Source organism: Podarcis filfolensis (genome assembly GCF_964270895.1).
Source record: "Podarcis filfolensis genome assembly, chromosome: 4".
Classification (NCBI taxonomy): domain Eukaryota; kingdom Metazoa; phylum Chordata; class Lepidosauria; order Squamata; family Lacertidae; genus Podarcis; species Podarcis filfolensis.
The window spans coordinates 66,876,874-66,903,944 of record NC_139607.1 but is presented as its reverse complement, the minus strand read 5'-3'; the positions used below and the strand labels follow the sequence as shown (position 1 = coordinate 66,903,944).

General features: G+C 42.8%; 2 protein-coding genes across 11 annotated transcripts; both read right to left on the bottom strand.

The window, feature by feature from the left end:
• Window positions 1-163: 163 nt before the first annotated feature.
• On the bottom strand, window positions 164-11,360 carry BTLA (B and T lymphocyte associated). Of its 3 annotated transcripts, none has more exons than XM_083611734.1 (5): window positions 11,064-11,360; window positions 7,082-7,375; window positions 2,638-2,799; window positions 1,989-2,035; window positions 164-486 (listed from the first exon to the last, which is right to left on the bottom strand). In XM_083611734.1, exons 1-5 carry the CDS (start codon window positions 11,131-11,133, stop codon window positions 169-171), a joined length of 891 nt encoding a protein of 296 aa, XP_083467860.1. In that variant the 5' UTR covers window positions 11,134-11,360; the 3' UTR covers window positions 164-168. The 3 variants fall into 3 exon arrangements, with proteins under 3 accessions (XP_083467860.1, XP_083467861.1, XP_083467862.1); XM_083611735.1 differs by having other exon boundaries at window positions 2,638-2,781; XM_083611736.1 differs by having other exon boundaries at window positions 2,638-2,760.
• A 2,325-nt stretch (window positions 11,361-13,685) lies between these two features.
• On the bottom strand, window positions 13,686-27,010 carry CGGBP1 (CGG triplet repeat binding protein 1). 8 transcript variants are annotated; one of them, XM_083611776.1, is made up of 4 exons: window positions 26,870-27,010; window positions 22,047-22,106; window positions 19,477-19,617; window positions 13,686-18,711 (listed from the first exon to the last, which is right to left on the bottom strand). In XM_083611776.1, exons 3-4 carry the CDS (start codon window positions 19,480-19,482, stop codon window positions 18,193-18,195), a joined length of 525 nt encoding a protein of 174 aa, XP_083467902.1. In that variant the 5' UTR covers window positions 19,483-19,617; window positions 22,047-22,106; window positions 26,870-27,010; the 3' UTR covers window positions 13,686-18,192. The 8 variants fall into 8 exon arrangements, with proteins under 8 accessions (XP_083467902.1, XP_083467901.1, XP_083467907.1 ...); XM_083611775.1 differs by having other exon boundaries at window positions 26,797-27,008; XM_083611781.1 differs by lacking the exon at window positions 19,477-19,617 and having other exon boundaries at window positions 26,870-26,988.
• Between the last annotated feature and the right edge of the window lie 61 nt (window positions 27,011-27,071).

Sequence of the window (27,071 nt, the reverse complement as noted above, 5' to 3'; positions counted from 1 at the left end):
AACCCCAAAATAATAAATAGCATCAATGAATGAGCACATGCTCCTAGTGGAAATAGATGGTGTGATACCCATGCACTAAGCAATTATCAGAGTGAAGCTGGTGAGAAAGCTTGCAGAGTCACAGTGGAAGAAGCTATATGATGCTAAACAATGAGCGGTTGTCCACATTTAGTGATTCAGTCCAATGGCAGCATATTCTGTAAATTCCGTCTCAGCAGAATGCTCATGTCTCTGAACAGGTTCCCCATAGCTCAGTGTTGCATAAATAAGGGCTTCCTTCTTTTGAGGTAAGAGTTGCTGGGTATTGGAGACACATTCATCACAAGTAGGCTTGGGTGGTGCCCTGGTGGCATTCCAGCAATTGCATTGATTGCCGTAGATGGGATCATCATCTGGAAATTGCAGCACATAAGGCTCAGCAGCTTGATGAAGTGCAGGTATAGTATGGGAGACATTGCTGCACTGGGCATCTGCATTGCTATTAAGCTGTGGGGGAAACAAGAGTACAATAGATTCATGAAAGAGTGCGGTATCTTAATCACATATCTAGCTAGCAAAGACAACAACCATGTCAGACGTGGACAGCTCAAACATCAGGGAAGACGTCGCTTTTCAAGCCTCCATTAAAATCACAGGTTTCTCCCATCCCTGACCCTCCAGACCTTGTTGGGCTGCAACTCCCATCATCCCTGAGCATTGGCCATGTCTGCTGGGGCTGATGGGAGTTGGAGTCCAACAACATTAGCAGGGTAGCATGTTGGAGAAGCCATTTTAAATTTTAATACCCAGGATAACATCGAAGGCACCTGGATTAAAAGAAGTGCAGTTGACACTCATCAGATTATGTATTGTTTTGATGTGACGTTAGACACAAATGAGATGTGGCACTATTCATGTCTTCAGTACTTGCTAAAAAATCAAATGGTTGATTTTTTAAAAAATAGTGTGGTAGTGATCAGGGTGAGCTAGATTGGGATTGCATGTAGAAGAGGAGTGTTAGTCCTTTGTCCCAAACATAGTCCCGTTCCCAATGCAATGGCAGGAAAACTCGAATTGGGAGTCTGTGCTCCCAAAAGAAAGATCAGCCATGCAAAGGCTAAAGTCATGATGCCTCATTTGGACCTCTTCTGAGTCTAGAAAAAGCTGAACTTTGGAGCAAAAAACCCAGCTTTGCACAAAACTAAGAACATTTGCCCATATTTCTCCCTCCCTTCTTTCCTATGTTGTTTCACACTATCTGGTTAAGGTTATTAGCAACTTGGGAGGCAGAATTTGTCCATGTAGTTCAGTAAGGTGCAATGTCACTGATGGCTAGCATTTAAAACACAACTAAACACCACTTAAGTTGAAGGCTGAGCTTTCTTCCTGTGTTCATGAATGAAAATTGCTTCCTTTAAGTGGCAAAGTCCGTGAGGTGAAGGTTTTTATATGTATCTTGAAGGGGTTGGAACATAACACATTAGCCCTCTCCAGGAATTCGAGCTGTAGCTCCATGGTAGAACATCTGCTTTGCCCATAGAAGATTCCAGCTTCAATTCTTGACATCTCCAGGTAGGACTTGGGAAGAATCCTGCCCAAAATCCTGGAGAGCTATTGCCACTCAATGCAGACAACACTGAGCTCAATGGACCAATGGTTTGACTCATGGGGATTGTAGGGATGAGCACCCAAGCTTCACCCCTTCTCATTATTCTCACCTCATGGTGGTATCCATGTGAATCAGGGAGCCTCCTGTACTTGTGGGGCTCTCCGTGCATTTTAGAACCAATATTTTCCATGGGTCCAGGAGGCTTGACACAGTCACCCTGCAACTCATGGAGGGAGGTGGGTGATGATTAGGGAGGTAGGGGAAAGCTAGCACACACTTCTCCATGGCCTCAGCTCATGTGATTACTGTACACAGGGACGGAATGCCTGAAAGGGGCTTATGGGCATTTAAGTACCATACTTGGAAATTCAATACCAGGCTCATCAGTGAAGAAACCTACCACATTCATTTCACTTTGCGAGATTGATGGGCCCTTATTGCTGTTCACTGAAAAGGAAAAGGAAAACACCAGCTATTGATGGAACAACATTTGGATAGTTCATCATATTCATTGTACAAAAACAAGAACGCAGCTTGTGAAAATGCCCTGTCTCATAAAAAGGGGATCAAGGAAATCCTTGCCAAATTTTATGGATAGGTCAAAACTGCTTTGCTGTTATAATGAAAGTCAGGCAATAAATATTTGAAATAAGTAGCTTTTATCCAAGACTATGAGTTTTGGAAGATAGTCACAGAAGCGGTCCCAATACACTTTTTTTTTATCCTCAGGTAGAACAGAAATGGGGGTGGCGCCACTTCCCCCCCATCCCGCTCAAGGCACATAGTGGTTCCCGAGATTGGTCAACTTATTTTGACCCATAAGGCAGAAACCCCCCACAAACACCTTGCCCCAAGAATAAAATATGATCATAATAAATTTAGAAGTAGCCATTTGCTGCAGTTCTGTAACACTCAAACTCAACTGCCTCACTCTGCCTGTGGGTAGGTTCAGCCCTGGTAATATGAGAAATGAAAAGATATTTGAGTAGCAGAAGTGAGACAGCTCAGGGAAAAGAGGGGGAAACTAGAGAGATCTTGAGAGAATTCACCTTGATGCTTCCTTATGCAGCACAGCAGGCCCAAGCAGCTCAAAATGAAGAGGCACAGTGGTCCCAGGAATGACAGGAAATAAATAATCAGCTTCATGTCCTTTCCAGCTGCTTCATTATCTTCTGCAGTAGCATTTTCAGATTCTGTTATTTTATTGTGATCTGTTATTATTATTGTTGTTGTTGCTATAATTACTATTTACATTTGCTATTGTCCTAATGCCAAAGCAACATAATGTTATATTTCAATATAGCAATGCAATTATTAATCATTAAGCAAATACAATGAGCTGAGCAGTTAAAATCTCCCCTCAGCCCCCTACCAAAGCAGAATTCACCATCAGTTAACTTAACAGGGGTGAAATAACCCATATGGTAAAAGTTAAACACTGTTTAAAAGTAAGCATTCTCAGAAAGAGAAAGAGCATTCAAAAGTCAATAAAAATAAAAATAGCATGCTTCCTAACAGAAGTAATCTGCTTGATCCAGAATGGTTTCACAAGGGTCATTGACAATACATTATGATCTCTAAATGTTCTTAATGCAATCTAGAAAGCCAGAGAGGCTATAATGAGGGTCAAACTACAGCGTAGGCAGGAGGATCCAGAATTCATCAGTGTTTTTGTAGAGGAGGGCAGAAGATGCTGAAATGAGTCAAATAAGGGCAAATGAGGCACTGCCCCAATAATCTGAGTTTGCTCTCCTCCAGTTCATGCCTGCCTGCCTTCTTACTAACATTCACTCCGGGGTGGCACAGCCCATCATCTTCCTCCGCAGTCTCAATGTAGCTATTGTTGAACTCAGCAAGGAGGAGGATCCCTGGAGGGGGAAACATTTCACGCTTTCCCCCCATACTGTTTTCATTACCAAAATAGCTCCTTCAACCTGTTATTAGAGCCCTAGTTGCCCTGAGCCCCAGTTGAAAGGATGGGTGTGTCATGGAACTGCATGCTGGGTAGCCGCCGACACACCATCTCTGCATTTGGAGCATGTCAGAAGAGCCTCTACAAGCAGACCAATATACAGTACATGCATAGAACTCCATGAGGAGGGGAGCCATGACCTAGTCAGGGTTCTCTCTTACTCAGAGACACACTTCAAAAGGATGGATGACAGGAAGTAGAAGAAGACTTTAGATTTGATATCCCGCTTTATCGGCTAACAATCTCCTTTCCCTTCCTCCCCCACAACAAACACTCTGTGAGGTGAGTGGGGCTGAGAGACTTCAGAGAAGTGTGACTAGCCCAAGGTCACCCAGCAGCTGCATGTGGAGGAGCGGGGAATCGAACCCGGTTCGCCAGATTACGAGTCCACTGCTCTTAACCACTATACCACACTGGCTCATTTCCACTGGGCACAACAGCAGCAGGGGGTGGGCTAGCTCACTCAGCCCCCATTCACTTTCAATACTTGGGAGGAGGATCATGTGAAACACCCCCCCCCACACACACCCGTCCAAGTGTTTGGGTGCATGGAGGGAAGCAGTTTTATAGAGTACAAGTAGAGACTTGAAACTCAGCCTCAAAGTAAACCTGATATTAAACTTATCTGTGAATTCTTTGCTTGAGATTCTCTTTTTTCTTTCTTGCATAAAACAAACTAATAGCAGTCATAAGGGTGGGGTGAGGGAGCAGGTGTTAATTCTGGCTGGAAAAGTGGCAGGGTTGGAGAGTATTGACCTCTCCTCATGTGCCACACAATGGCATTACCTGTGCCATCCTTCCATTGCCTCCCTGAAATAGCTCTTTGCATCAGCTAGCAACATTGGGGTGAATTAACAGTTTGGGAGAGAGATAATTTTCAGTAGGGAAACATCATGGGGGAGAAGTTGGATAAACTTCCCCTTTCTTCAGTTTTGATGCAGATGTTGTTGGGATGGGGCTTATGACTATTTTTAGGTTTTTGTGTGGTTTTTTTAGAGAGAGAAGTACAGTATCCCAACTATGTGCGTCAAAAGTCACATTTAACTCAACCCTTAGAGAACTGAAACTAAGGTAAGTCAATTTGAGATCAGCTATAGCAGGGGTCAGTAAACTTTTTCAGCAGGGAGCTGGTCCACTGTCCCTCAGACATTGTGGGGGGGCCAGACTATATTTTGAAGGAAGAAAAAAAAAATGAACTCCTATGCCCCACAAATAACCCAGAGATGCATTTTAAATAAAAGGACACATTCTACTCATGTAAAAACACACTGATTCCTGGACCATCTGTGGGCCAGATTTAGAAGGCGATTGGGATGGATCCGGGCCCCCGGGCCTTAGTATGCCTACCCATGCGCTATAGTAAGAGTTGCACAGCCTTAGGTGTGCTTGTTTCGTATTTCAGCCTCCTGTGGGATTTTTATTTTGTAAAGATTTCAGCATTTCAATTTTATACAGGCCGTTTCTTAAGCTCAAATGTAAGTTCTGGGCAATGTGACCCTCTTGTTGAATTTACATACACAGAAAGTCCAAATACCATTTTGAGTCATTTAGATGTTACAACATGGGCTGTTTGGCAGTCTGTACAGGTTTCATTTCTTTACACTACTAGACAGCCTATTTTTTGGCAGATGACTGATAAGGCTACCGCTCTACACATTGTTTGCAAATAAGGGAGCCGTGATGTCTTTGATGTGTGATGAACATTTTGTAACTGCAGCACTTGGGTTTAACTGTTTTCTGCAATGAACCCCATCAAGATTTGGAAAACTGAAATACCGCAAAGCAAGGAACAAATGAGCAAATCTTAGCCAACGTTCACACCATATATTTAAATCACTATGATACCACTTTAAACAAACAGGACTTCCCCCCAAAAAGAATTCTGGGAGATATACCTAGTGCTTTTTTCTGGGGGGACGCAGGGGGGTGCATACCCCTAAACATTTTTTAAGAAAAAAAGCACTGGATATACTTTTCTCCATGCACGGCCTTCAAGACAGCTTACAAGCAAAGCATTTATGTATACTACTATTATTTATTAAATTTGTATACTTCCCTTCATCTGAAGACCACAGGGTGGTTCACAACATAAAAAGAAAAACACAAAATACATAATAAAACAAAAGCAAAGCAATAACCCCCCTCTCCTAAACAGGTTTAAAAGGATATAGAATGTTAACCAGCCAAAGGCCTGTTTTATAGAGAAACGTTTTTGCCTGGCGCCTAAAGATATGTAATGAAGGCGCCAGGTGAGCCTTCTTGGGGAGAGCATTCCACAAACGAGGAGCCACCACAGAAAAGGCACGTTCTTGTGTTGCCACCCTCTGGACCTCTCATGTAGGAGGTACATGAAGAAGGGCCTCAGATGATGATCACAGGGTCTGAATCGCCTCATATGGGGAGAGGCAGTCCTTCAGGTGATGATGATGCACCCTTCATAACTAAGTCCCAGGGCAGGTTGCAACAATTTAATACACATCATTAGAAACAGTTTAATGCACATGACAAACTTAGGTCTATTCATTTCAGTGGGTTTACTCCGAGCATAACTCAGTTGGAAACAAGCCCCTTTTCTAATAGCAGTCACACACTTCAGTACAGATTATGCTGCCTCCCCGGGCTCACAGTGTCATCAAAAGAGTTCAGCTTGTTGTCCGTTCCAGCTCTACTGTTCTATGATTCTATGACCAAGAGAGCAGTGCTGGATTGGGGGTGTTTGTGCAGAAGGGGGCACATGCCCTTGTGGAGTGGTGGCAAATTGCAGGCTTTCTCATGAGTATGTCCCCGTGTGTGTGCCCCTATCCAACTTTGCCTTGCTCCAAAGGGGAAGAGAAATTCAAAGTATCAGTGTGGGGTGACCTTTCTAAGCCTCCCATACCCTCCATTCAGGCTCCACCTGAACCAGATGGATTCACGGAGGCTCAGGAAACCTGCTCCATGTTGAAAGGCTCAATTTTCAAGTACCCGCCCCCATCTCCTTTTGAAGCTCAGCTGGATTTCCAAGCCTCCCTTATGCCTTGGAGAGCTCACCTGCTGCTGATCCTTTCAATCTCCAATTTCAAATCACTCTCTTCATCCTTCTCAGCTGTTGCCACTGGGCTAAACATGCTGAGATGGAGAAGCGGGGCAGCAGTGCAGACCACTGTCGCCTATTGCAAAATTTGTAGATCCAGCATTGTAAGAGAGGCAGCGCATGCAACATGGCTGGGACTTTGATGGGCCTTTTGACAGTTGGCTTTCTATACTGTACTAAAGAGCGCTGCACACAGATAAGAGGAAAGGGTTAGCCTGCAGCATGCCAGAGGTGCTTAGAGAAGAGGAAATAAAACCAATGTACAGTTGAAACCTTGACTGTGTTGATGTGCGTTTCTTGAGCAGAGCAAGAACATAAACAAATGACCGCAGGGCTATAAGCACCAGGCAACTGACCAGGAGGCTGACTGAATTGCCCATAGGCCTGTTGCTACAAACAATGAATTGGAAAAAAGGCCCTCATTCTCGGAATTGCTTATGATGCTTACCTTGTACAATGACTTGTATTTCATGACCTGGGAGTATGCTTTCCCCCATAGTAGCTCTACACTGATAGCGTCCACTGTCATTCTTATAAATAGGCAAAAATTGCAAAACAAAATCATGGCCTTTCCAAAGAATATTGTGTCTTTGTCCTTGAGGCAGAATTTCACTGTTCCTGTACCAATTTATCGTAAGATTCTCTTGGCAATCCATTACTGGGCACTTTATACTGAATGAAACACCAGCATTTATCGTGTAGTTGGTTCCCCTTCGGACAGAAATAGTGCAGTTTTCATTCCCTGGAAGAAAAAAGTGGGGTGGAAATTATGCCTGACACACCTCAGATATTTTTGCATTTTTAGCGGTATCATTTCATTGGCGTCTTGTTGGTTTTCCCATCCATGCAATACCTTTAGATGAGAAGAGCTGATTGGCAAGCTAATATGATATAAAATATTGACATCAGTCATCTGTTATTGGTTTAATCACAGCCAAGATATTTATAAATTATTATTATTGTTATTAGTATATTTATTTCTATCCCTTTTCCCCAGACTGGAACTCATGGCGGCTTACAAAGATAAAACAGAACAAGCTTAAAAACAAAGAAAAGATAATTATTTAAAATGTAATTAAACACTAACAGAATCAAAATGCTATAAAAAGATCCGTTAAAAACATAAACAGTAACTACACATCCCAACAACACCCCTTTCCTAAAAAAACAGTCAGTTCCCAAAGGCCTGTTGGAACAAGTCTTCACCTGCCAGCAGAAGGACAGCAATGACACAACCAATCTAACTTCTTTAAGGAGGGAGTTCCAAAGTCTGGGAGCAGACACAATGAAGGCCCTGTCCAAGTGGGTGGTGGGACCAAGAGAAAGACCTCCCACAAAGAGTTCAGAGCCTGGACAGGTTTGTATGAGGGAATGTGGTATTTCAGATAACCTGGACCTTAGCATCAGAAGTCTGTTATCAGAAGTCTGGATGACCAAACAGTTACTTCTTGCTAAGCCTCATCATTCTGCCTGGACACTGAGGTCCAGCTCTGAGGGCCTTCTGGCGGTTCCCTGATCGCGAGAAGTGACGTTACAGGGAACCAGTAGAGGGCCTTCTCGGTAGTGACGCCCACCCTGTGGAAAGCCCTCCCATCAGATGTCAAGGAAATAAACAACTATCTGACTATTAGAAGACATCTGAAGGCAGCCCTCTTTAGGGAAGTTTTTTATGTTTGATGTTTTATAGTGTTTTTAATATTCTGTTGGGAGCCACCCAGAGTGGGTGGGGAAACCCTGGCAGATGGGTGGGGTTCTATCTATATCTATCTATCTATCTATCTATCTATCTATCTATCTAACATCTCTCATCTATCGTATACATTTCAAAATCATGTTGAAAGCTTTTGGGCTGGTGCAGCTAACTTCCATCAACCCCAGGAATTCACAGCTTACCAGGACACTTGCTGCACCCTTCAAACCCAGCAGCTTCAGCTCCCTTACCAATGGTAGCCCTTCTTCAATGCCTACTGTGGTCAATGGGGCAGTAGGCATGGGGGAGGGGATTTGATTCCATTTGCATTTAAAGGTGAACCTACCTAATTTGCACAGCGTGCAAACTGAAACACAGCCAACATCCTAAATTCAAATTTCTCCAAATTTTGCAGCACAGTTCTCCAGTCAAATAATGTGAGCAAAATTGCATATACAGTGGTACCTCGGGTTACATACGCTTCAGGTTACAGACTCCGCTAACCCAGAAATAGTGCTTCAGGTTAAGAACTTTGCTTCAGGATGAGAACAGAAATCGTGCTCCAGTGGCACAGCGGCAGCAGGAGGCCCCATTAGCTGAAGTGGTGCTTCAGGTTAAGAACAGTTTCAGGTTAAGTATGGACCTCCGGAATGAATTAAGTACTTAACCCGAGGTACCACTGTACCAGGGCAAAGTGTGCATAAGAATGTATACATCAGTGAAAATAACACATGGAAACGTGTTCTATTTGGAGAAATTTACTTTGCAAAAATGTGTACATTAGGCAAAATTGGGCATATTATGAGAAATTTGCACTAAAATGCTGATGGATTTATATGGGGACTTAAAAAAAACACACCACATCATGAACTAATGCAGTGAGCTAAATTTCAGATTGGAAAAATGAGGAAACTGATTCACCTACCCCCTTCTGACCAGTGACCACAAGGCAACTTCAGCTACAGAAGGTGGAAATGGAACTAGGTGTGTGACTGAAATTTGAGAACAAGGACTTGTGTGGGGCTTATGTAAATCTGTGGTTTTAGGAGGAAAGAGGAAGTAGCAGGCTGCAGCCAGTTTGCCACAAAAAGTGGTAGAAGAGATTGCTGTTTGGTTGCCTGGGTCAAGTAGGCATAAATGGAATGACACAGTGCGGTTCAATAACTTGATCTGATTTACGAAGTTGAGGCGTTTTAAAAGCCACAACAATATCCTCAAGTAAGTCTTGTTCCCCTCCCCATATCTGAATAGAAGAATCTACAATCAAGACCCAAGCACTCTCCCCTCCTATGGTTTCCAGCAAATGGTGGAATTTCTGTCTCTGACCTTGAAGGCAGAGCACAGCCATCATGGCTGGTAGCCATCAACAGACTTAACCTCCAAAACACAAAATTCGTGACGAGGTCGATTGCTGCCCGAAGGTGAGTGCCACTGGTTTCCTAAAATTCACAAAGACTCTTCGACATCCAGCAGTCCAAATCCTTCAGTTGTGGATGAAATGGTATGAGACCACTTGCAAATTTGAAAGGCACGCAAGCATGTGCACACACACACACACACAGACAGAGAGAGAATGATGCAAAAACATTTCTTTTAAATCTTGGGAACTGAAGAACTAGGGCACACTTCTCTTTGGTACTTTGAGAAACACACATTTGCTGGTTTAACGTGTAGTTTCATACTTGAATATGCACTGCTGAATACAAATAAAAGTGTTAATCAACCTGGCATTACTTTATTTATTTGCTGTATTTGTGTCCTACATTTCCTCCAAGTTGCTCAAGGCAGCATGCATAATTTTCCCTGTCTCCATTTTCCCTTCGCAACAACGCTTTCATGTAGGGTTAGGCTGTAAGATAGTGACTGGCTCACCCATGATCACTGACACCCAGCGGGCGACACCAGTGGGAGGATTTGAACCTGGGTCTCCCTGATCATAGTCCAACACTATACCCACCTACACCACAGAACAACCTTTGGTGGTAGAGAGCCATTTCGCATGTTCTAACGTTTTATTATTCATTGAAGATAAAGTGCTCTATAAAATGTTTAAAATAAATAAGTAATGTTCCAGGAAAGACAAGCTCCCATTTGTCTGCTCACAGTGGCCATAAAAACATATGGCGGTAAGGTGAAGGTATCTACGAGATGTTTCCAAACATTTGTCTCTCCTCTGCATGGTACAATGGCTGCCACAGTCAAAGCATTTCCTGTAAAACATTAGTCGTTTTGCTTCTTTACCTTGAGTTCCAGACCGATTAAAAGCAATAAAATATTGATGCATTTATCAGCCACTTTATCAGACAACTGCAGAGAGAAAATTTCAGAATATTACGCTCTGATTAATAGTTAGAAGCTTTCTCTCTAACCTAAACTTATTCTTGAGTAGTTTTATAGTGTGGGTACCTGCAACCTTCCAGCATTGTTAGGCCTCCAATCTCATCAACAATCAGCCATATTAATTTGCCCTTTGCACTATATTATTCAGTGAAGAAGAGAAACTTCAGCCCCAATATAGATATATAGTATTCAAATATAGATTAATAGTGGCTTCTCTGTTGGGGCTGAAGCCTGGTGTGAAATATTCTAAGGCTGAGAATAAGGCCCGTTATTGTACTATTTAACCCAATTTGAGCTGTATCCTGAACTTAACAGTTGTGTCTAGCCACCTGAAAACATTTAGAAATAAAGGTTTCACACACGTTTCACTGGCATTCAGATAGATACGGTCATATCTTACCATATGCCCATGTATTCTCCAGTGTCAGCATCAGAAAGAGGGAGCGCATTGCAAAGCTACCTGCGTACATGGCCTGGAATGTAGCTTCACTTCATAGTCATCATGGAAAAGAAAGCTGATCCGTCGGGATGAAACTGTTTTTCTGGTGCAGTTTCAGCAGCTTCTTAATTCGGCTTGTGGAGGCTCATGTAGAAACACTTCAGTTACCTCAAGAAAGTGAGCCAGAGTGGAGGCGTGAGGGGATGTGAAAGAGCTCTGCCACGCTCACAACAAATCAAATTTGCTCACCGTAGAACTTCCTGCAGCCGCTGCTGGTTTCCAAAGCCTCTTGCCTCCAAAACCAGACAGAATGAAATGTTTTTTTGTTTCACCTTGAAAGAGGAACTGGTGGATGGAAACAAAATGAAATACACAGAACATTTTTTGAAAGAGTAGCTTCACTTTTTAAAAAAGCATTTGAAAAAGTAAAGGTTTTTTTGAAAAAATAAAAAAATAAAGAATTGTTGCAGCACCTCATTTGGATGTCTTCTTTCTTTTGGAAATTCATGTCACTCCTTCTAAGAGCGAACTCATGTGCTGAGTGCCAACAAAGTTGTAACCAAAATGGGAGAGCAGTGCTATTTTTCTAGAAAAAGAGGTGCTGGAACTCCCCACAGATGCCTCCCTTGTTCTCTTATAATGGCCATGGTGCCCACCTGAGAGGTGCCAGAACTGAGTTCCGGCTGAAGAAAAAGCCCTGAAGAGAAGTATCAGCATGATCAGTAGGAACCCTGAATTTTGCAGAGGGGCAACAAATAAAAATACTCACACCACTGGGGCAACCCTCCCTCCAAGAACCTTCACGTCAATCCTATGAGGACTGCACATGCTCAGTAGCCATGGAATGGTGGCAAGCAGTTGCAGAATGGCTTGATGAAGGAGGGCCTGGCTGGCACCCTGAGCAGGAATACCTGTGTTAGGAAATAAGAATATGTTGCAACATTTTGTTGCCCATGCCACTTGTACACATAACAAGATGACTGAACAAAATTTCTTAACACAGATCGCTTATGGATATTAATGATAGATATATACTTTTGCATTTTTGTTAACACAGAGGGAGTTAAGAGATCATTTCTCTCACTACTGTTAATGCCAGTGAGGTTTCCTCTAATTTTGCCAAGCCAAATTAATATTTAGGGCTAATGCAGATGATGTCCTTCAGCAATGCTTGAGACTATAAGGAAAAGGCTGCAGAAATCTGGGACAGCTGTAGGAGGAAATTTCTATGTCCACAGCCTGCTCCCGATTTCTTAAATATATAGGAAGTTTTGTGGGCAAGAGGGGTCCTTTAATCAGGTTGAAAAATCTTTTCTATTTGTTATTTTAGAAGTTTGCTCAGTTAGCTTATCATTGTCTCACATGCAAGAGACATCTGATAACCCGTGGGCTTATTCTGCAAAGGTATCCCAACTATGAAATGCCCTCCCCCTTGGCATACAATTGGCACCAGCTCTGATGAATCTTTGGTGCCATTTGAAAACTCTCCTATTTCAGCAGGCTTTTATGAGAGCTTAATTACCTTGGACTGGTTTTGGTCCTTCTTGCTGCTATTGAGACTGTTGTGATTTTATCTGCTGCTCTTATTTCTAATTGTGTTTGTCTCCAGACAGATCCACTTGCTTTCAGATAAAGGTGACATTCCAGAATTTTTGTGTTGTCAAAAGGATAAAATTATTTCACAGGCTAGCGCTGCTGTCATAACGTTGACAAAACAGCTACATCTTTACATTATTCCATTGTGCTGTACAAGAAAGAAATTATTGTGGAACCGCCAGGAATGAGAAACCCGTGCCCCGCTTTTTATCCAGGTGTTTTCTTCTTCTGGGTATTTGGATAAAACAGGCTTTCCCCAACGTGGAGCCCTTCAGACATTGTTGGTTTCTTAACTTGCATCAGTCCTAGCCAATACGGCCAACGATCAAGGAGGGTGCAAACTGGAGTCCCACATTTGAAGTCCCACAGGCTCCTTATCACTGACTGAAATGACTCTTTTCAATAGGGAAGCAAAGCCTTTATTTTAGATAATGATTATGCTACAATATAACACACTGACACATTTTTAGGTGCAATCCTAAACTCTAAGCAGGGCATCACAGAGTGCCAACTTGACACTCCCAGTGCTCACACCAACCTGGGTGGAATGTGGAGTGGCAAGCAAAAACACCGCTTTGCTCTGCTAGCAGCCAGACTGGTGCAGCAAAGAGGATTAGATTCTCTCCAATGTCATGACATGAGGGTGGCAAGATCTCAGGAGAATCTAGTGGATGCTGGGCCAGGCCAGGCCTGCTTCCCCAAAACACGTCAAGGCTTTCTGCAAGTGGGCTGTTAGTGGTAACATCTGCCTGTTGCTTGGGTGGGCAGGTTGGGGGCCCCCTGTCAGTAGAGGCTAGCAGAGCTAGGCAGGGCTGGGAAGAGGGACATCTCAGCTGCACCCAAACCCCATGTAGCATGGCGGTCTGGATTGCTCTATTTTGCCAAAAGAAATAACAGAAAGGGGGAAACTAAAAGTAGTCAGTGCCACCTCTCTATCTGGCAGTTCTGCTATGTATCTTTTGCTGTTCAAATATGACCTTGCTGCCATTGTTTTAAAACTCTTTATTTTGTAAAGTTAACACAGAACTTTAAAAACATAAAGACAATGAATATTCAACATGCATAAGCAAACAAAAAATATCCTAGCAGCAAATTCAAAGATGGAACAGTAAAAAGGGATAGCAAGATTATCCATACAATATATATCTATAAATAAATGGTAATGGTTAGCACACTGTTATTTTGTTCCTTATTTCACTCAAGAAAAAAAAGTTATAATGGAGACACAAAATCAGTTTAACTACGTCACTATCTATCCTTGCATTGTTGTAATAGACTATTTTCTTATTTATTTAAAAAAACCCTTAGGGAATTAGGGATTTTTGAGTAGCATAAGAACATCCTAGTTGGCAGAAACTATTTTTGCCATCTCTTGTAAACTGGACAGGTTAGTTCAAAAGTTTTCTCAATCCATTATAACAATCAATATAAAAACCTGAACTTTTAACTTCATAAAAATGCAGGTTTGGAAATTTGGTGGGAGCCAGTTTTCAAAAGACAATTAGGTATGTCTTGACAACTATATGAAGAACAGTAACACCTTGGTTTGTATGCAAACTTACAGGGCAGTCCAATGCATTTCTACTCAATATATTGCTCCTCTGAGTTAAGTGTGAAAAGTTAATCATGACTTAAGTTCCATTAACCTCAACAGGAACTAAATGCAACTAATTTAGGTTGTTCTCTAATGCACACTTACATGAGAGTAAGCCCAATGGAACTCACTTCTGAGTAGACATGCATAGGATTGAGCTTTCGGCTTGGATCCAACCCATTATTAGCGGTGTCCTTCATCCCCAACCCAATCTGATGGTTTGTACAACGTTAACATCTGATTGTGAAGGATGCTTCAGTAAATGTATGCTCTTTCTCAACCAGATACTCATTTTAGCATTAAGAAAGCTTAGAAACATTTCTGTCTCACAAAAGGAGAAGTCTTGTGTTCAATGGAGTCTAGATCAACAAAAATTGATGTATTTGAAGTTTCTGCTCTATGTCAATTGAGAACATATGAGCAGCCAAATCCTGTACTTGGAAGCAAGACCCATGAATTCAACATGACTTATGTTGAAGTACGCATGTACAGGACTGTGGCTTTCAATAGCTATTCAAAAGCCAAATCATGTTTAGGCAACTACTCAGACCAATCTGTAAAACATTAAGTTATATTCCTTTGGCTAGGTTGCTACTAGTTACTTATTTCAGTTCTAATTTTTACATGCACAAATGACACGAAAATAACGTGTGCAAAGGTAAACTATCCATTTTGTGCTTACAGAAGTCTGGCTTTCAACAATTCTTTTCATTGGTACGGTCAAAATAGTGATTTAATATCCTAAAGAAAAGGAATCTAATGGTTACTTTTTTCCATGATTTGTACCAGTCGTTTGGGTTAATGGCATCATGGTGCAGCTTCCATTCTTCTACATAGCACACTTACGCACGGCCTTTTCACTTCAAACATAATGGGCCAAACAAGAACTGTTTAACTGAACGGTAGCCAACCAAATGTTGGTGGACTACAACTCCCATAATCTCTGAACCTTAAACCATTAAGGGTTGGTGGGAGTTGGAACCCAACAACATCTTGAGGGAACCAAGTTAGGACAGGGGTAGTTAATGTATTTTGTGGTGAGATGTGTAAGTTTCAGAAGCACAAGGCAATTCAAGGATCACCACTCTGCACATTAATTTAAAGGGTGAAAAGAAAGTGTGCAAATGCACACATACCGCCTCCCCCACTCTTTGCTGGCATTTCCTTGTGAGTGATGAGGCTGCCCTACAAACAGAAGAACCAAAGCAATACAAATATCCCAGGAGTACAGCACATGCATTTCCCACTGCCATGCGCAATGGGCAGCTACTCCCTTTCTGACATCATATAAAGGAAGCTTGTAGATGAAGATGACAGGAAAGTACACATATATTGATGGCACAGCATTCTAATTCACTAGAATTAGTAGATAAGCAAAATAAAATAAAATAAAAACAGGTGGTTTTTTTGTAGGGAACTACTCACTTGCTCCAGCATTCCTCTCTGACAAAGGTAGATTACTGTTTAATGTTTATTTTTTTAAAAATATAAGGTATCTGAAATTAAATGAGATAAATTTTCAACAGAATATCTGCTATGGACCCAAACAGGGCATTTTTCTACTCCCAATTCATTATTATGAGCTTTCTTCATAGGTAAGAAAGCTGATCTAATCTTAAAACGTGACAATGGCCTGCCTATGAAACTGATGCACCAGTGTCACCCAGTCCAATAGAGTAACACATTTCTTTTTAATGCTGCACTGGAGTACTGCATCTCTGCACTTGAGAACTATTGTGCAGGAAGTCTATACTGGAACACACATTCTGTGTGCCAGTAACTGTTTTTCATTCTGGAACTGAATATTAAGGCTGTGATCCTTTGTTCAGCTACGAGTTAATTAAGCTTAGGGCTGATTAGGTTCAGCCCAAGAAAGAAAACCCCAATATTTTCCTCCATGCTGCAGATGTAACATTAGGAGCAATATATGGGGTTCTATTGGATTCTTTAAACAAAAAATCAGAGTACTTTGGCAACAACTGCAGTGGCAGGAAAAAAACAGAAAAGGGAAAAGGCAGGTGGGGTGGGGGACACACAGAAGCTCCTCCCCAAATATACGGAAACCTATAATAGATGCCACCTATGCAATTTCATACAAATATGAGAGCAAAAAAAAAGGATTAAATATGAAATATACTGTTTTTCGTAAGCCAGCAGTCCAGATCCTGGGCTACATTCACCAATGCCAAGCTCAACGTGGCATTGCAGATTTTGAATAATCTCCAACATAAAGAGTATATACCTACTAGAGTAACTTAGGTCCATTGATTTCAATGGGTCTACCTTGGTGATCACCCGCTTCCTCAAACCCTATGTAACTTTTTAATGCAATATTGCCTGTGTGACCTTCCAGTGAATCTGCATGTTCCTTAAACTGCTTATTCTGCTCTCTTATCTGTTTTAGTCCAAGAAAAGAGGGGAAAGTGTGGGGAAAGAAATGGACCCATCATCTGACTCCAACCAGATGTCTATGGTGAAGTTTCCCATTCTTTTCTATTTGATTTGGGCTTTGGATGTTAATTAATTAAATAAAAAATAAAAAACAAAAAAACCCGGCCAGAAATAAGAAGTTACTTTGCTTCCTTTGCAATTCCACCAAGAAAAACTAAAATGTCTGGGGCATGATGCTTTTAAAAGTTATGCATTTAAAAACTCAATCAATAGAAAAGACAGTTATGGTAAACTCTCCCATTCTAATCAATGGGAACCAAAAGTGCTTAACTGTGGTAGGATCAGGAATTGCTGTTAGCTAATGCATGAAGAAATATTTTAGTCATGAATTACAAATTCCTAATAATGCTTTGCTCCTTGGAAAACATTTCATAAAGAAAAAGACAACAGACAGTGAAGCAAAAGGTATCAGTAACTCTAGGAATTCGTCTTACATAGACCTAAACTGTGCAAAGTTCAAAAACATGAGATATTCACGTAGATTAAAAAAACAAACCCAACCACCTATTTGAGCCAGCTTTGAAATTAAACAGGGAGCAATGGAAATGCACATTAGACAACTTCTCCTTATATCCATTATTTGCAAAACATTGCCATCTACAGGCAGCTCTGACTGTGTAACTACTCTTACAGTCCTGCAGCTTTCCTCTGACCTGTAGTATAATTAGGGATGTGGGAAAATTGCTCCTTTAATTCTGTGGAGTATGTCATATACTCTTGCTTTCAGGACTGTGTACGAAAGGGATGCTCAGCAGAATGAGCATCCAACAGTAGATGCTACCCTTGGCTTTCAATGGGATGTGCATCTACATCCTTTCAACCCTCAATAGCTATGCAAGTTTGCACATCCAGCCACCAGTTAAAACTTCTCCATCCAACAGAATGTAAATCACATAGAATGAGACAGAAAGTGGGTTCAGGATAATAGCGCAAACCAGAAAAACGGAAACAGTAGCATTGGAAATCAAGCCTGCAGGATTGCTTTGGCATCCCTAAGTATAGCTATGCTGGAGATAAATTTATGCTGAAAATACGGGGCACGCATATTGGGCATATATGAATACATGTTAAAGCCAGAAATTAGACTATTGAGTTTGACCATGCCTAATTTGATCATTTGCAATTATCAGGTAATGCAGGAGGATGAAAAGCGAGCAAAGGAATTTTTCTACAATAATGATTTAGCACTGGACTGTACAAACTCAGCAACATGGCACCTTTCTGCCATTTCCCCCCACTCAAGGAGCTCAACAACATTTTAGATCCAAACTCTTGTAATACTAGAGCCACCAACAATTTGTTGCACGCCGTTGCGTTTTGCAATAGATTGTCATTTTACAATACAAAAACCGTTACGTAACATTGCATGTGCATGAATATAAAAATAAACCACGTCACTGCTATGCAACTGTTAATACTCCACACTTAGAACCAAGTGGCCTCCTCCACTCAGTGGTCTTCAGACTTGAGAAGCTGGTGTGAATACCCATCAGGCAAGTAGGTTTTTCTTAGCTGGTCTGCCTTGGGTATGGAGTTCCCATTCTTCACGTGGCGAGAGAGGAAAGCTCGCACAGCTGGGTGATCAGCCTTCTCGAGGGGAATGCTAGCTTCCAGAAACATTTTTACAAAGTCCTGGACGACACCGGGCTTCTCTGGCGGGGCTGCGCTGTTGCACTGCAAAGAGGCAGTCAGAGTTCGCGGTTTCTTCCTGACAGTTTGCTCCTCAAACTCCCCCTTGCGTTTGGTGTGCGTTTTGGATTTGAGATGGTCATTGATGGCCGACTTGCGAACATGATTCAGGACCACATTGCAGAACGTGCAGTACAGTTTCCCCCCGTCTTCATACAGTTCGCTGCCAAATTCAGTAACGCGATCCTGAGGAGTCACATACAAAGCGGTTTTAGAACGGCTCCGGGAGGGAGGTGGCTTCACGTCAAATCGTTCCATTGCAGTCTTCAGTAAACTGATCTTAAAACAAAAAAACCAAGATAGAGTATTACATTTATGTTCACTCTGTGCAGTCTCCAGTAAACAGCGGGATTTGTTTACTTGGGTATAGCTGAATACCAGAATGTTCAGTCACCAAAACGTTCCTACACCAAGAGATACAAATGCCGATTTCTCTACTAGTTGACTGCAGGCAAAAATGTACTCTGTACAAGATGATTATACCATGCTGTGACATTTGTGAACAACAGCAAAATTATTATGGGAAAGTTGTTTTAAAGAAAATGGGCTGTATGCATCTAAATAGTTCCACTAGCGCACTGACTTTTAGCTACACAACAGAACTTCCCAGTCTCCTCTCCCTGTGCTCCTCCTAAATCTGTTTCAGGTTTTCCAACCCTCCGGAGCAGAATTATAGGGTGAACAGGAAGAGGAGAGGGCAGAGAAATTACATTGCACAGCCAGACGTCTTGCACTAAAGGGCCTATTTAGCCGGATACTGCCCTATGTTTATGTTAGAGACAGACATGTGTAAGTCACATGTTGGCCCCTGGCACTGATGACTGGCCCAAGGTTCTTGTTAAAATAGAGTTTTCATGATTTTTTTAAATAGGCTTGGGAGATGTAGCATATAAATTAAAAGCATATAAATTATAATTTTTTGGAACAAACATTACTGCAATGTACAGTAATTTGCAGCTATCTTGTCCATGAATATGATGCATACTTCCATTATTTGTAGCTAAAGTTATGAACATCAGCTGCAATTCCCAGTGAAAAACGTACTTCCATGGTGTTATCACTGCTCTATCAGGTGCTCCAGTTCCACACACGGCTCAGGTTTGTTACGGAGAGGCTAACTTTCACAGAATTATAACTGGGAACCTAAACTAACTGAAGAAGCTTAAATCCAACTCCTGCTTCCATCTGCAGTTGAGAAAGAAAAGGGCACGTCACAGTACTTTAAAACATTTGAATGAAATGGCTTGCATAGCATTTTACTTCCACCAGCATGACACTTTTAGATATCTCTAACACTTATGGTCGCAGTTCAAACTTTTTTTTTTTTTTAACATTGCTGGCCTTATGGTTGTTGCATTGATTTGTATATTTGGATATACCATCCTAAGAATCTTCCCAGCTGAAATGTGGAATACCAACAATAACCACCTTCATGGCAAACATGTGTGCTTCAACCAGATCTTATTATTTTTATGATATATGGTTTGTACATGATACAAATAATGCTTGATTTTATACAGGTAAATGTTTGTGAGATATATTAAGGTAATATTTACAGTGAAGTATAAAGCCTCACTGCTTGTTCCAGTGCAAAACTGAGTGGGAAAAGATTTATTCAGATAAAACTAAATAGATTTAGTTTCAAAATATTACTTAGATATGTTTTTATATATTTGTAGATTGCCCTGATGATTGAACTTCTTGTTTCCAAAACACCTCAGACAACAATGGAATATTTTTGGCGCTTTTCTTTGTGGTTTATTCTTGCATTCACTATCTCTCCCCATTTTTATTTTTATTTTGGTTTTGAGTCTTAAGGGAAGGAAATGCAGAAATGCCTTAAAGCATGGTGATAGTGGGCAGAATCAAAGCATAACATCCAGCCCATTTCAGGTGGATTAGAATTCAACTCACAGCACCATAAAGTAGGCAGACATTTTCAGTATTTAGGGACATTCCTACAGTGCTCTGAAAACCCAACCTGATTTTTGCTATGATTTCAGAAAAGCAGTACTGCTGCTAAGCAGAAACACATTTCTCCAGTATGAACAATTACCGTATTTTTCGCCCTATAAGACGCACTTTTCCCCCTCCAAAAATGAAGGGAAAATGTGTGTGCGTCTTATGGGGCGAATGCAGGCTCCTTGGCTTCAGCGATAGCAACGTGAAGCCTCCGAAGCCTGCGCTCCGGAGGCTTTGCGTTGCTTCCGCTGAAGCCAGGAGAGTCTGCTCTTTGAGGCTGGCGGTGGGGGAAAGCAGCGCCTCCTCCATCGCCAGCCCCAGAGGATGGGGTGCAGCGGGAAGGCGTGCGACGCCTTCCCGCTACTCTCCGACCCGGCTTTGAGGCTGGTGGTGGGGAAAGAAGCGCTTCCCCCATGGCCAGCCCCAGAGATTGGGGGGCAGCGGGAAGGCGAGCGACGCCTTCCCGCTACTCTCCAACCCGGGTTGGAGGCTGGCGGTGGGGAAAGCAGCGCTTCCCCCATCGCCTGCCCCAGAGATTGGGGGTCAGCGGGAAGGCGAGCGACGCCTTCCCGCTACTCTCCAACCCGGGTTGGAGGCTGGCGGTGGGGAAAGCAGCGCTTCCCCCATCGCCAGCCCCAGAGATTGGGGGGCAGCGGGAAGGCGAGCGACGCCTTCCCGCTACTCTCCAACCCGGGTTTGAGGCTGGCGGTGGGGAAAGCAGCGCTTCCCCCATTGCCAGCCCCAGAGATTGGGGGGCAGCGGGAAGGCGTGCAACGCCTTCCCGCTACTCTCCAACCCTCCTGTGGGCTTTTGTGGGAGATGGGGGAATTCCCCCACCTCCCGCAAAAGAAGGCAAAAGCCGTGCGCTCTTTAAAGGGGCTCCGCGGCTTCTGCTGGCTTTTCTAGGAGGTGGGGGAATTCCCCCACCTCGTACAAAAGCCCGTAGGAGCCACGCAACCTTTGAAGAGTGCGCCGCTCTTGGGGGCTTTTCCCCGAGGAGGGAGAAGGGACTGACTGGCCGAGTCCATCCCTTCTCCCTCCTGTGGGCTTTTGCGGGAGATGGGGGAATTCCCCCACCTCCCGCAAAAGCCGTGCGCTCTTTAAAGGGGCTCCGCGGCTTCTGCTGGCTTTTCTAGGAGGTGGGGGAATTCCCCCACCTCGTAGAGAAGCCCGCAGGAGCCACGCACCCTTTGAAGAGCGCGCCGCTCTTGGGGGCTTTTCCCCAAGGAGGGAGAAGGGACTGACTGGCTGTTTCAGTCCCTTCTCCCTCCTGGTCGAAAAGCCCGTAGGAGTCGCGCACGGCTCCTGTGGGCTTTTGCGGGAGGTGGGGGAATTCCGCTACCTCCCGCAAAAGCAGGGAGAAGGTCTTGGAGTAGCGCACAGGCTGCGTGCAGCCTGTCTGCTGCTCCCAGAGCTGCGGGGGGGGGTCATATTTTTTCCCTTGATTTCCCCCCCTGAAAACTAGGTGCATCCTATGGGCCGGTGCGTCCAATAGGGCAAAAAATACGGTACTAAATGAATATTGCAAAATTCCCAATTATGATCAATTATACAACTTGCATTTTGGATTTACGTTATCACAGTCAGTACAATTTGCAGGTATATGCAGAAGGAAATCCTAGTTACTCAGCTGCAATCCTACATACACTTACCTGGAAATAAGCTCCAATGGATGCAATAGGTCTTACTTTACTGAGTAAAGAAGGATTGATCTGAAAGTAAAAATTGTCCTCCCGTTATCTATGGAAAAGTAAGGTAAGCTACCTTAGAGTAGTCTCCTAATCTTGGTTCTCTTGCTATCCCTCGTCCCATCCCCACAACCAGAAAATGTTTAATAAGATTAAATGTTGAATGAGCCAGAAAAGGGGGGTGGAATTGTCACAATTTTTTATATTTATTTTTTAAAATCACTTATTTCCTTGAACTGAGGAAGCAATATATTATTTTGAGCAGATGGGATGAACTGATATTGCTCATTGGTAACAAACTAACAAGCAAAATGAACTGACAAATCACAAGTTTATCAGGCAAAGAAGCTGTATCCCTCATTGAATGGTAAAGGGTGACACCTAGTGGTTGAATTCTATCAAGTTCCCTATTATAAGAAAAGGCCATTGTCAAGTCCGGCAGTGGTAGCTGGGGAAATTCCACTTGCTACACAGAAGTAGCAAATTGGAATATTCAGTTGTTGTTTTGATAATGATTTTTCATAGAAAAATAAAAGTGGATTCAAGCTGAAGTGGGATGTCTGTTCCAACCTCTGCTCAACAGCACTACTTACTTACTCTGTTTTTGAAAGAAACCACTTACTAATAGATCTTTCCAAAACTTATGCAGACGATCTATTTTAACAAATTCCAAATGCACTTTTTACAGTCACTTGCATTCAGCTAATGGGGAGGGGGAGGCTTCCCTATCTCAGGTTCTCAAATCTAGGATTATCTTATGTATATAAGGACATCATGAGATTCACAAGGCGACTAAAAATTTAAGATATACTCTAGGATCTGCTCCTGCCCCAAACAAGCTTACATTTGTAGATACCTAATTCACTCCTTCTCACATCCTAAACAATTTCATAAAGCTGTCTCTCACCATCCTATTGCCAAATTACTGATTAATTAATTAATTATTGAATTTCTATCCCAGCTTTTCTCCAGAAGGAGCCCTGGGTGGCAAACACATCCACAATTCAAAAACAACACTGTCAAAACATTCCAAAAACTATTACAACTGAAAACATCTAAAAGCAAATTTCAATTAAAAACAGTATTTCATCCAGTACTCTTTAGTCACTAAATGCCTGGGTAATGAGGAATGTTTTCAAATTCCTTCTAAAAGTTAAAAGTAATGGAGACAGATGCACCTCACTAGAGAGGGCATTCCACAAACAGGGAACCTCCTGCCAACCTAGCAGTTCGAAAGCACATTATGTTGGTGACATGCAGTTCCATCTCTCCATTTCATCTGAATCAGGGAAGACTGCGAAGGTGCTGAACGTATCTGAAAGCAGTGATGGGGTAGGTGGGAGTCACAAAACTGAGAGGTGCTGTAGGTGAGCAGTTCCTGTGTCTGGAAACCTGGCTCTGGGCAGGTTCGCATTCCCCTTGAAGAAATTTGTAGATTTGTAGTCTGGAAATACAGTACTCCTGGATTCGGATCTGTCACTGGAATCTGTCTGTGGCTAAGAGTGTTTAAGACCAGCTTAGGCCAGTTTGCAAGCTCAAGTCATCCCTGGCCCACGATAGCCTGGTCTCAGTTGCCTATGCTTTGGGGCCCTCATGTCTGGACTACTGTAATGCACTGCTGTAATATAGGATGCTGGAGGCTGAAGCTAGTGCAGAATTTGGCTGCCAGGTTGGTCAATGGGGCAGTTCAATGGCACCATGTACCACCAATCCAAGGTGTTAGTACTAGCATACCAAGGCAGATGTGGGTTGGGACTCAAGTACCTAAAGGAGTGCTTTCCCCAATATCCATAATCTCGGGCCCTTGCCTTGCCACTTGTAGGGTATTATCTGGTATACACTCAGACTTTCAGCACATTGCTCTAACTCTGAGCCCTAGTTCATTCAGTATGGTGCCCCTTAGCTATCACTGACAGATACTTCCCTTATGAAGTGGCTGCTCCACACCAATACCTAGTTGCATGAATCCCAATGGACACAGATTCTCTCTCCCCCAGAAGAAGCACATGTGTACACCCATCAATATAGAACAGCAACTTCATATGTGAATTGAACAACATGGGGGCGGGGAGAGTGATGCCCACAGCTTCACCATGTAAGAAGAGAAGCACTGCTGCTTACCTTTATGGCTAAACTTAAAATCACAAGAGATGGACAATTTCCAACTGATGCTGACAACACATGCATGGTTTTGCGATTGGTTAAAAGAAATTTATGAAGAGCAGTGGCGACCTGTCCCAAGTCAGAAGGAATTATCCTAACATCATGCCCTATCCTCTGCCGCACATGAGCTTTTTCAATCTCTCTTGCTCATTTGCCAGAAGAGCTCAGAAGAAGTACTCAGTAGATCACTTCATCAGTTGCCTGTGTATGCCCTAAATGTGGTCACTCAAGGTCACTTAACACAGATTAACAATGCATCTACATCATGTTGTCATAATTACAGTGGCTACAAAGAATTATTTCACCTCTTTCAATGTCTGCTTATGAGTGGAGTGAGAATTTTAATCTGTGTGAGTACAAAACTGGGAAATTACTCTATATGAATTAATCTGGTGGGTGCAATTTTGTGCAGACATAATAGTCCAGATGTAATAAGAATGGTGAACTGAAAAAAGAAAAAGCTGCAAATGGTAGGAGAACTTTATCTAATGAGGGACTACAGTCTAGTCACTGGTTCCTGGGTTAAAGCAAATGTCATAGAATGTCCTCATTATTCTTATCTGAGGCATCCATTCCCAGATTTAGCAAGTGCACATTTGTGGAACAGTTCCTCCTCATGTGTGCCTGGAAGCCATATTTTCTGATTTGAAAGCCCTGTCCCAACTCCTGGATATTTGAGGGAGCTTGTGGTTACTTAACAGCAAGGGCAAACTGTTGTTTGCTGTATGAATTTAGTCCACACATTCTGTGGCTGAACCATGTGTGATCAAGGTGTTTGTGCTATAATGATACCACAAAGCTGGGTATAAAGGTGTTTGTTTTTTGATGGTAGATACTGATGCGAGTTGCAACTGGGCAGCAGCTATAGGATAAGTACCTATAAAAACTGAGAATCTCTTATCCATTCCTTGTTATTATTGTTGGTTTTTTGTTTTGCACCATGGGAATGCCACAATATGTTGAATTTATGCTTTTTTTTAACATCGTAATCTGTGAGCTACGATGAGGCAGTGTATTTTTGTGATTCTAGTAGAAATCACTTGGATCTATGTCTTAAACTGCATTTTCCAGAATGATGCTGCTGTAGTGTAGAGCATTAGGTGAACTATTTCTTATGCCGTACTCTCAGTTATGCCTTGATGATGGATGGGACAGTGTAGGTTTGAGAGAGTCTGAATTTAAACCAAAGAGCAATCTTGTCTCAGACATGCAACCATGCCCTGGACCTGCATTTTTGTGCCACAGCTTTGTCATAAAATGCTAGATTTTCATGTGTGCATGTGTGGGAGAGGGTTCCTTTAATTGTACAGCCTGTCAGTATAGGAGTGAACTATAATAAATGGTGGGTTTTACAGATCCAGCTGTAAAAATAGTATGGATTCATGAGAATCCATATGTGAGATTTCTATTTCTAAAGCATGAGGGGCTGGAGATATTATTTCATGGCATAATCTTGGGTAAAAATGTGAGCTGTCATCAGATTCATTTGGGTGTTCGTCTGTAATTATAGCCATAATTTTGAAATTTAAAAGATTATGGTCCTCTTCACACCAGCTGGTAAATACTATGAAAGGGTTAGTGAAAGAATCAGCTTTTCAGGTAAAATACAATTCACACATTTTCCTATTATCAATATTGTTATGAGAACTAGATTAAAACAAAATGCACAGAATCTAGGCCAGACAATGCCTTAACAATTGGCAAAGCCTGGAACCATAATAGTACTGAAGTCTCCAAGATAAGCCAAAACTAAGTGGACATCAATAAAACTGAAAGCTGCCCTGGGGAAAAAACTACAATCCAGACTAACATATCTCACAGAGACTGTGCAAGAACAAATACTACCCTGAGCTCTCAGGAGGCAAAATATAGTATACATAGTGCAGAAGCCCCACTAAGTTCCCTACACCTTAACTCCCAGAGAAGTGTATATCGGATTACAGCTTTACAGTTCAAATTTAGGCATGTTACTGTTTACTTTGAAGTAATTCAACTACGCTCAACAGGGCTTACTCCATGCATTAGTACTATACACATAGGACACTAACACCTGAATCATCAAACCAGTCAGTGGGCAAGGACCTCATGCAAACGTTTCCAGAACTGGACCCACCAATAAACGCTCCATTATGATACCTCACCAGGAACATGTTTTTTTGTTCTTCGGTGAATTTTACGCTACTACAGTGCCAAACTCTTTCTCAGTGGCTCTTTAGAGGTTCCCACATTTCCCTGTGCAGATTTTTCTTCATCAAATACAACATTTATGCTCCACAATGGCTTCGTTTTAACGAAGAGCCCCAACGTGTGCCCCCCAACACACCTCCTTCCTAGCCCCCCCCCCTTTAGTAGTCTACTCGCGCTTCCAAATCTCAGGGGTTCTTTCTCCCTCGACAGAATTTCCTGCGCCCCCTGACCCGCCATTTCCCAACACCCCCCATCTTAGCCACCCCTTTCTCCATGCAACCCAATGCTATGTCTCCCCACCCAGGTGGGGAGGGGGGACCATTTCCCTCCCCCCCCCCCCGCCGCCGCCCAACCTCCTTCTTACAGCTCTTGACAGCCGCCTGTTCTGTCCCCGGGGGGGTCCGGGGCTCAGCTTCGACCTGCTGCTCCGCGCTCACCTTCCAGGTCCCGCGACAGCGCGGAGCAGACTTGGCGGAGCCGCCTACCAGACAGATAGACAGACCGGAGGAGGAGGCAGGGAGGGGGGCGGTGAGGGCGGTTGGACAGAGTTGCTTCCTCTCTACGGCTCAGCCCAAGGGGGCGGAACTTACCCCCCCTAGCAACACCGCCGCCAATCACGGCGTCGGAAAAAGCGAGAAA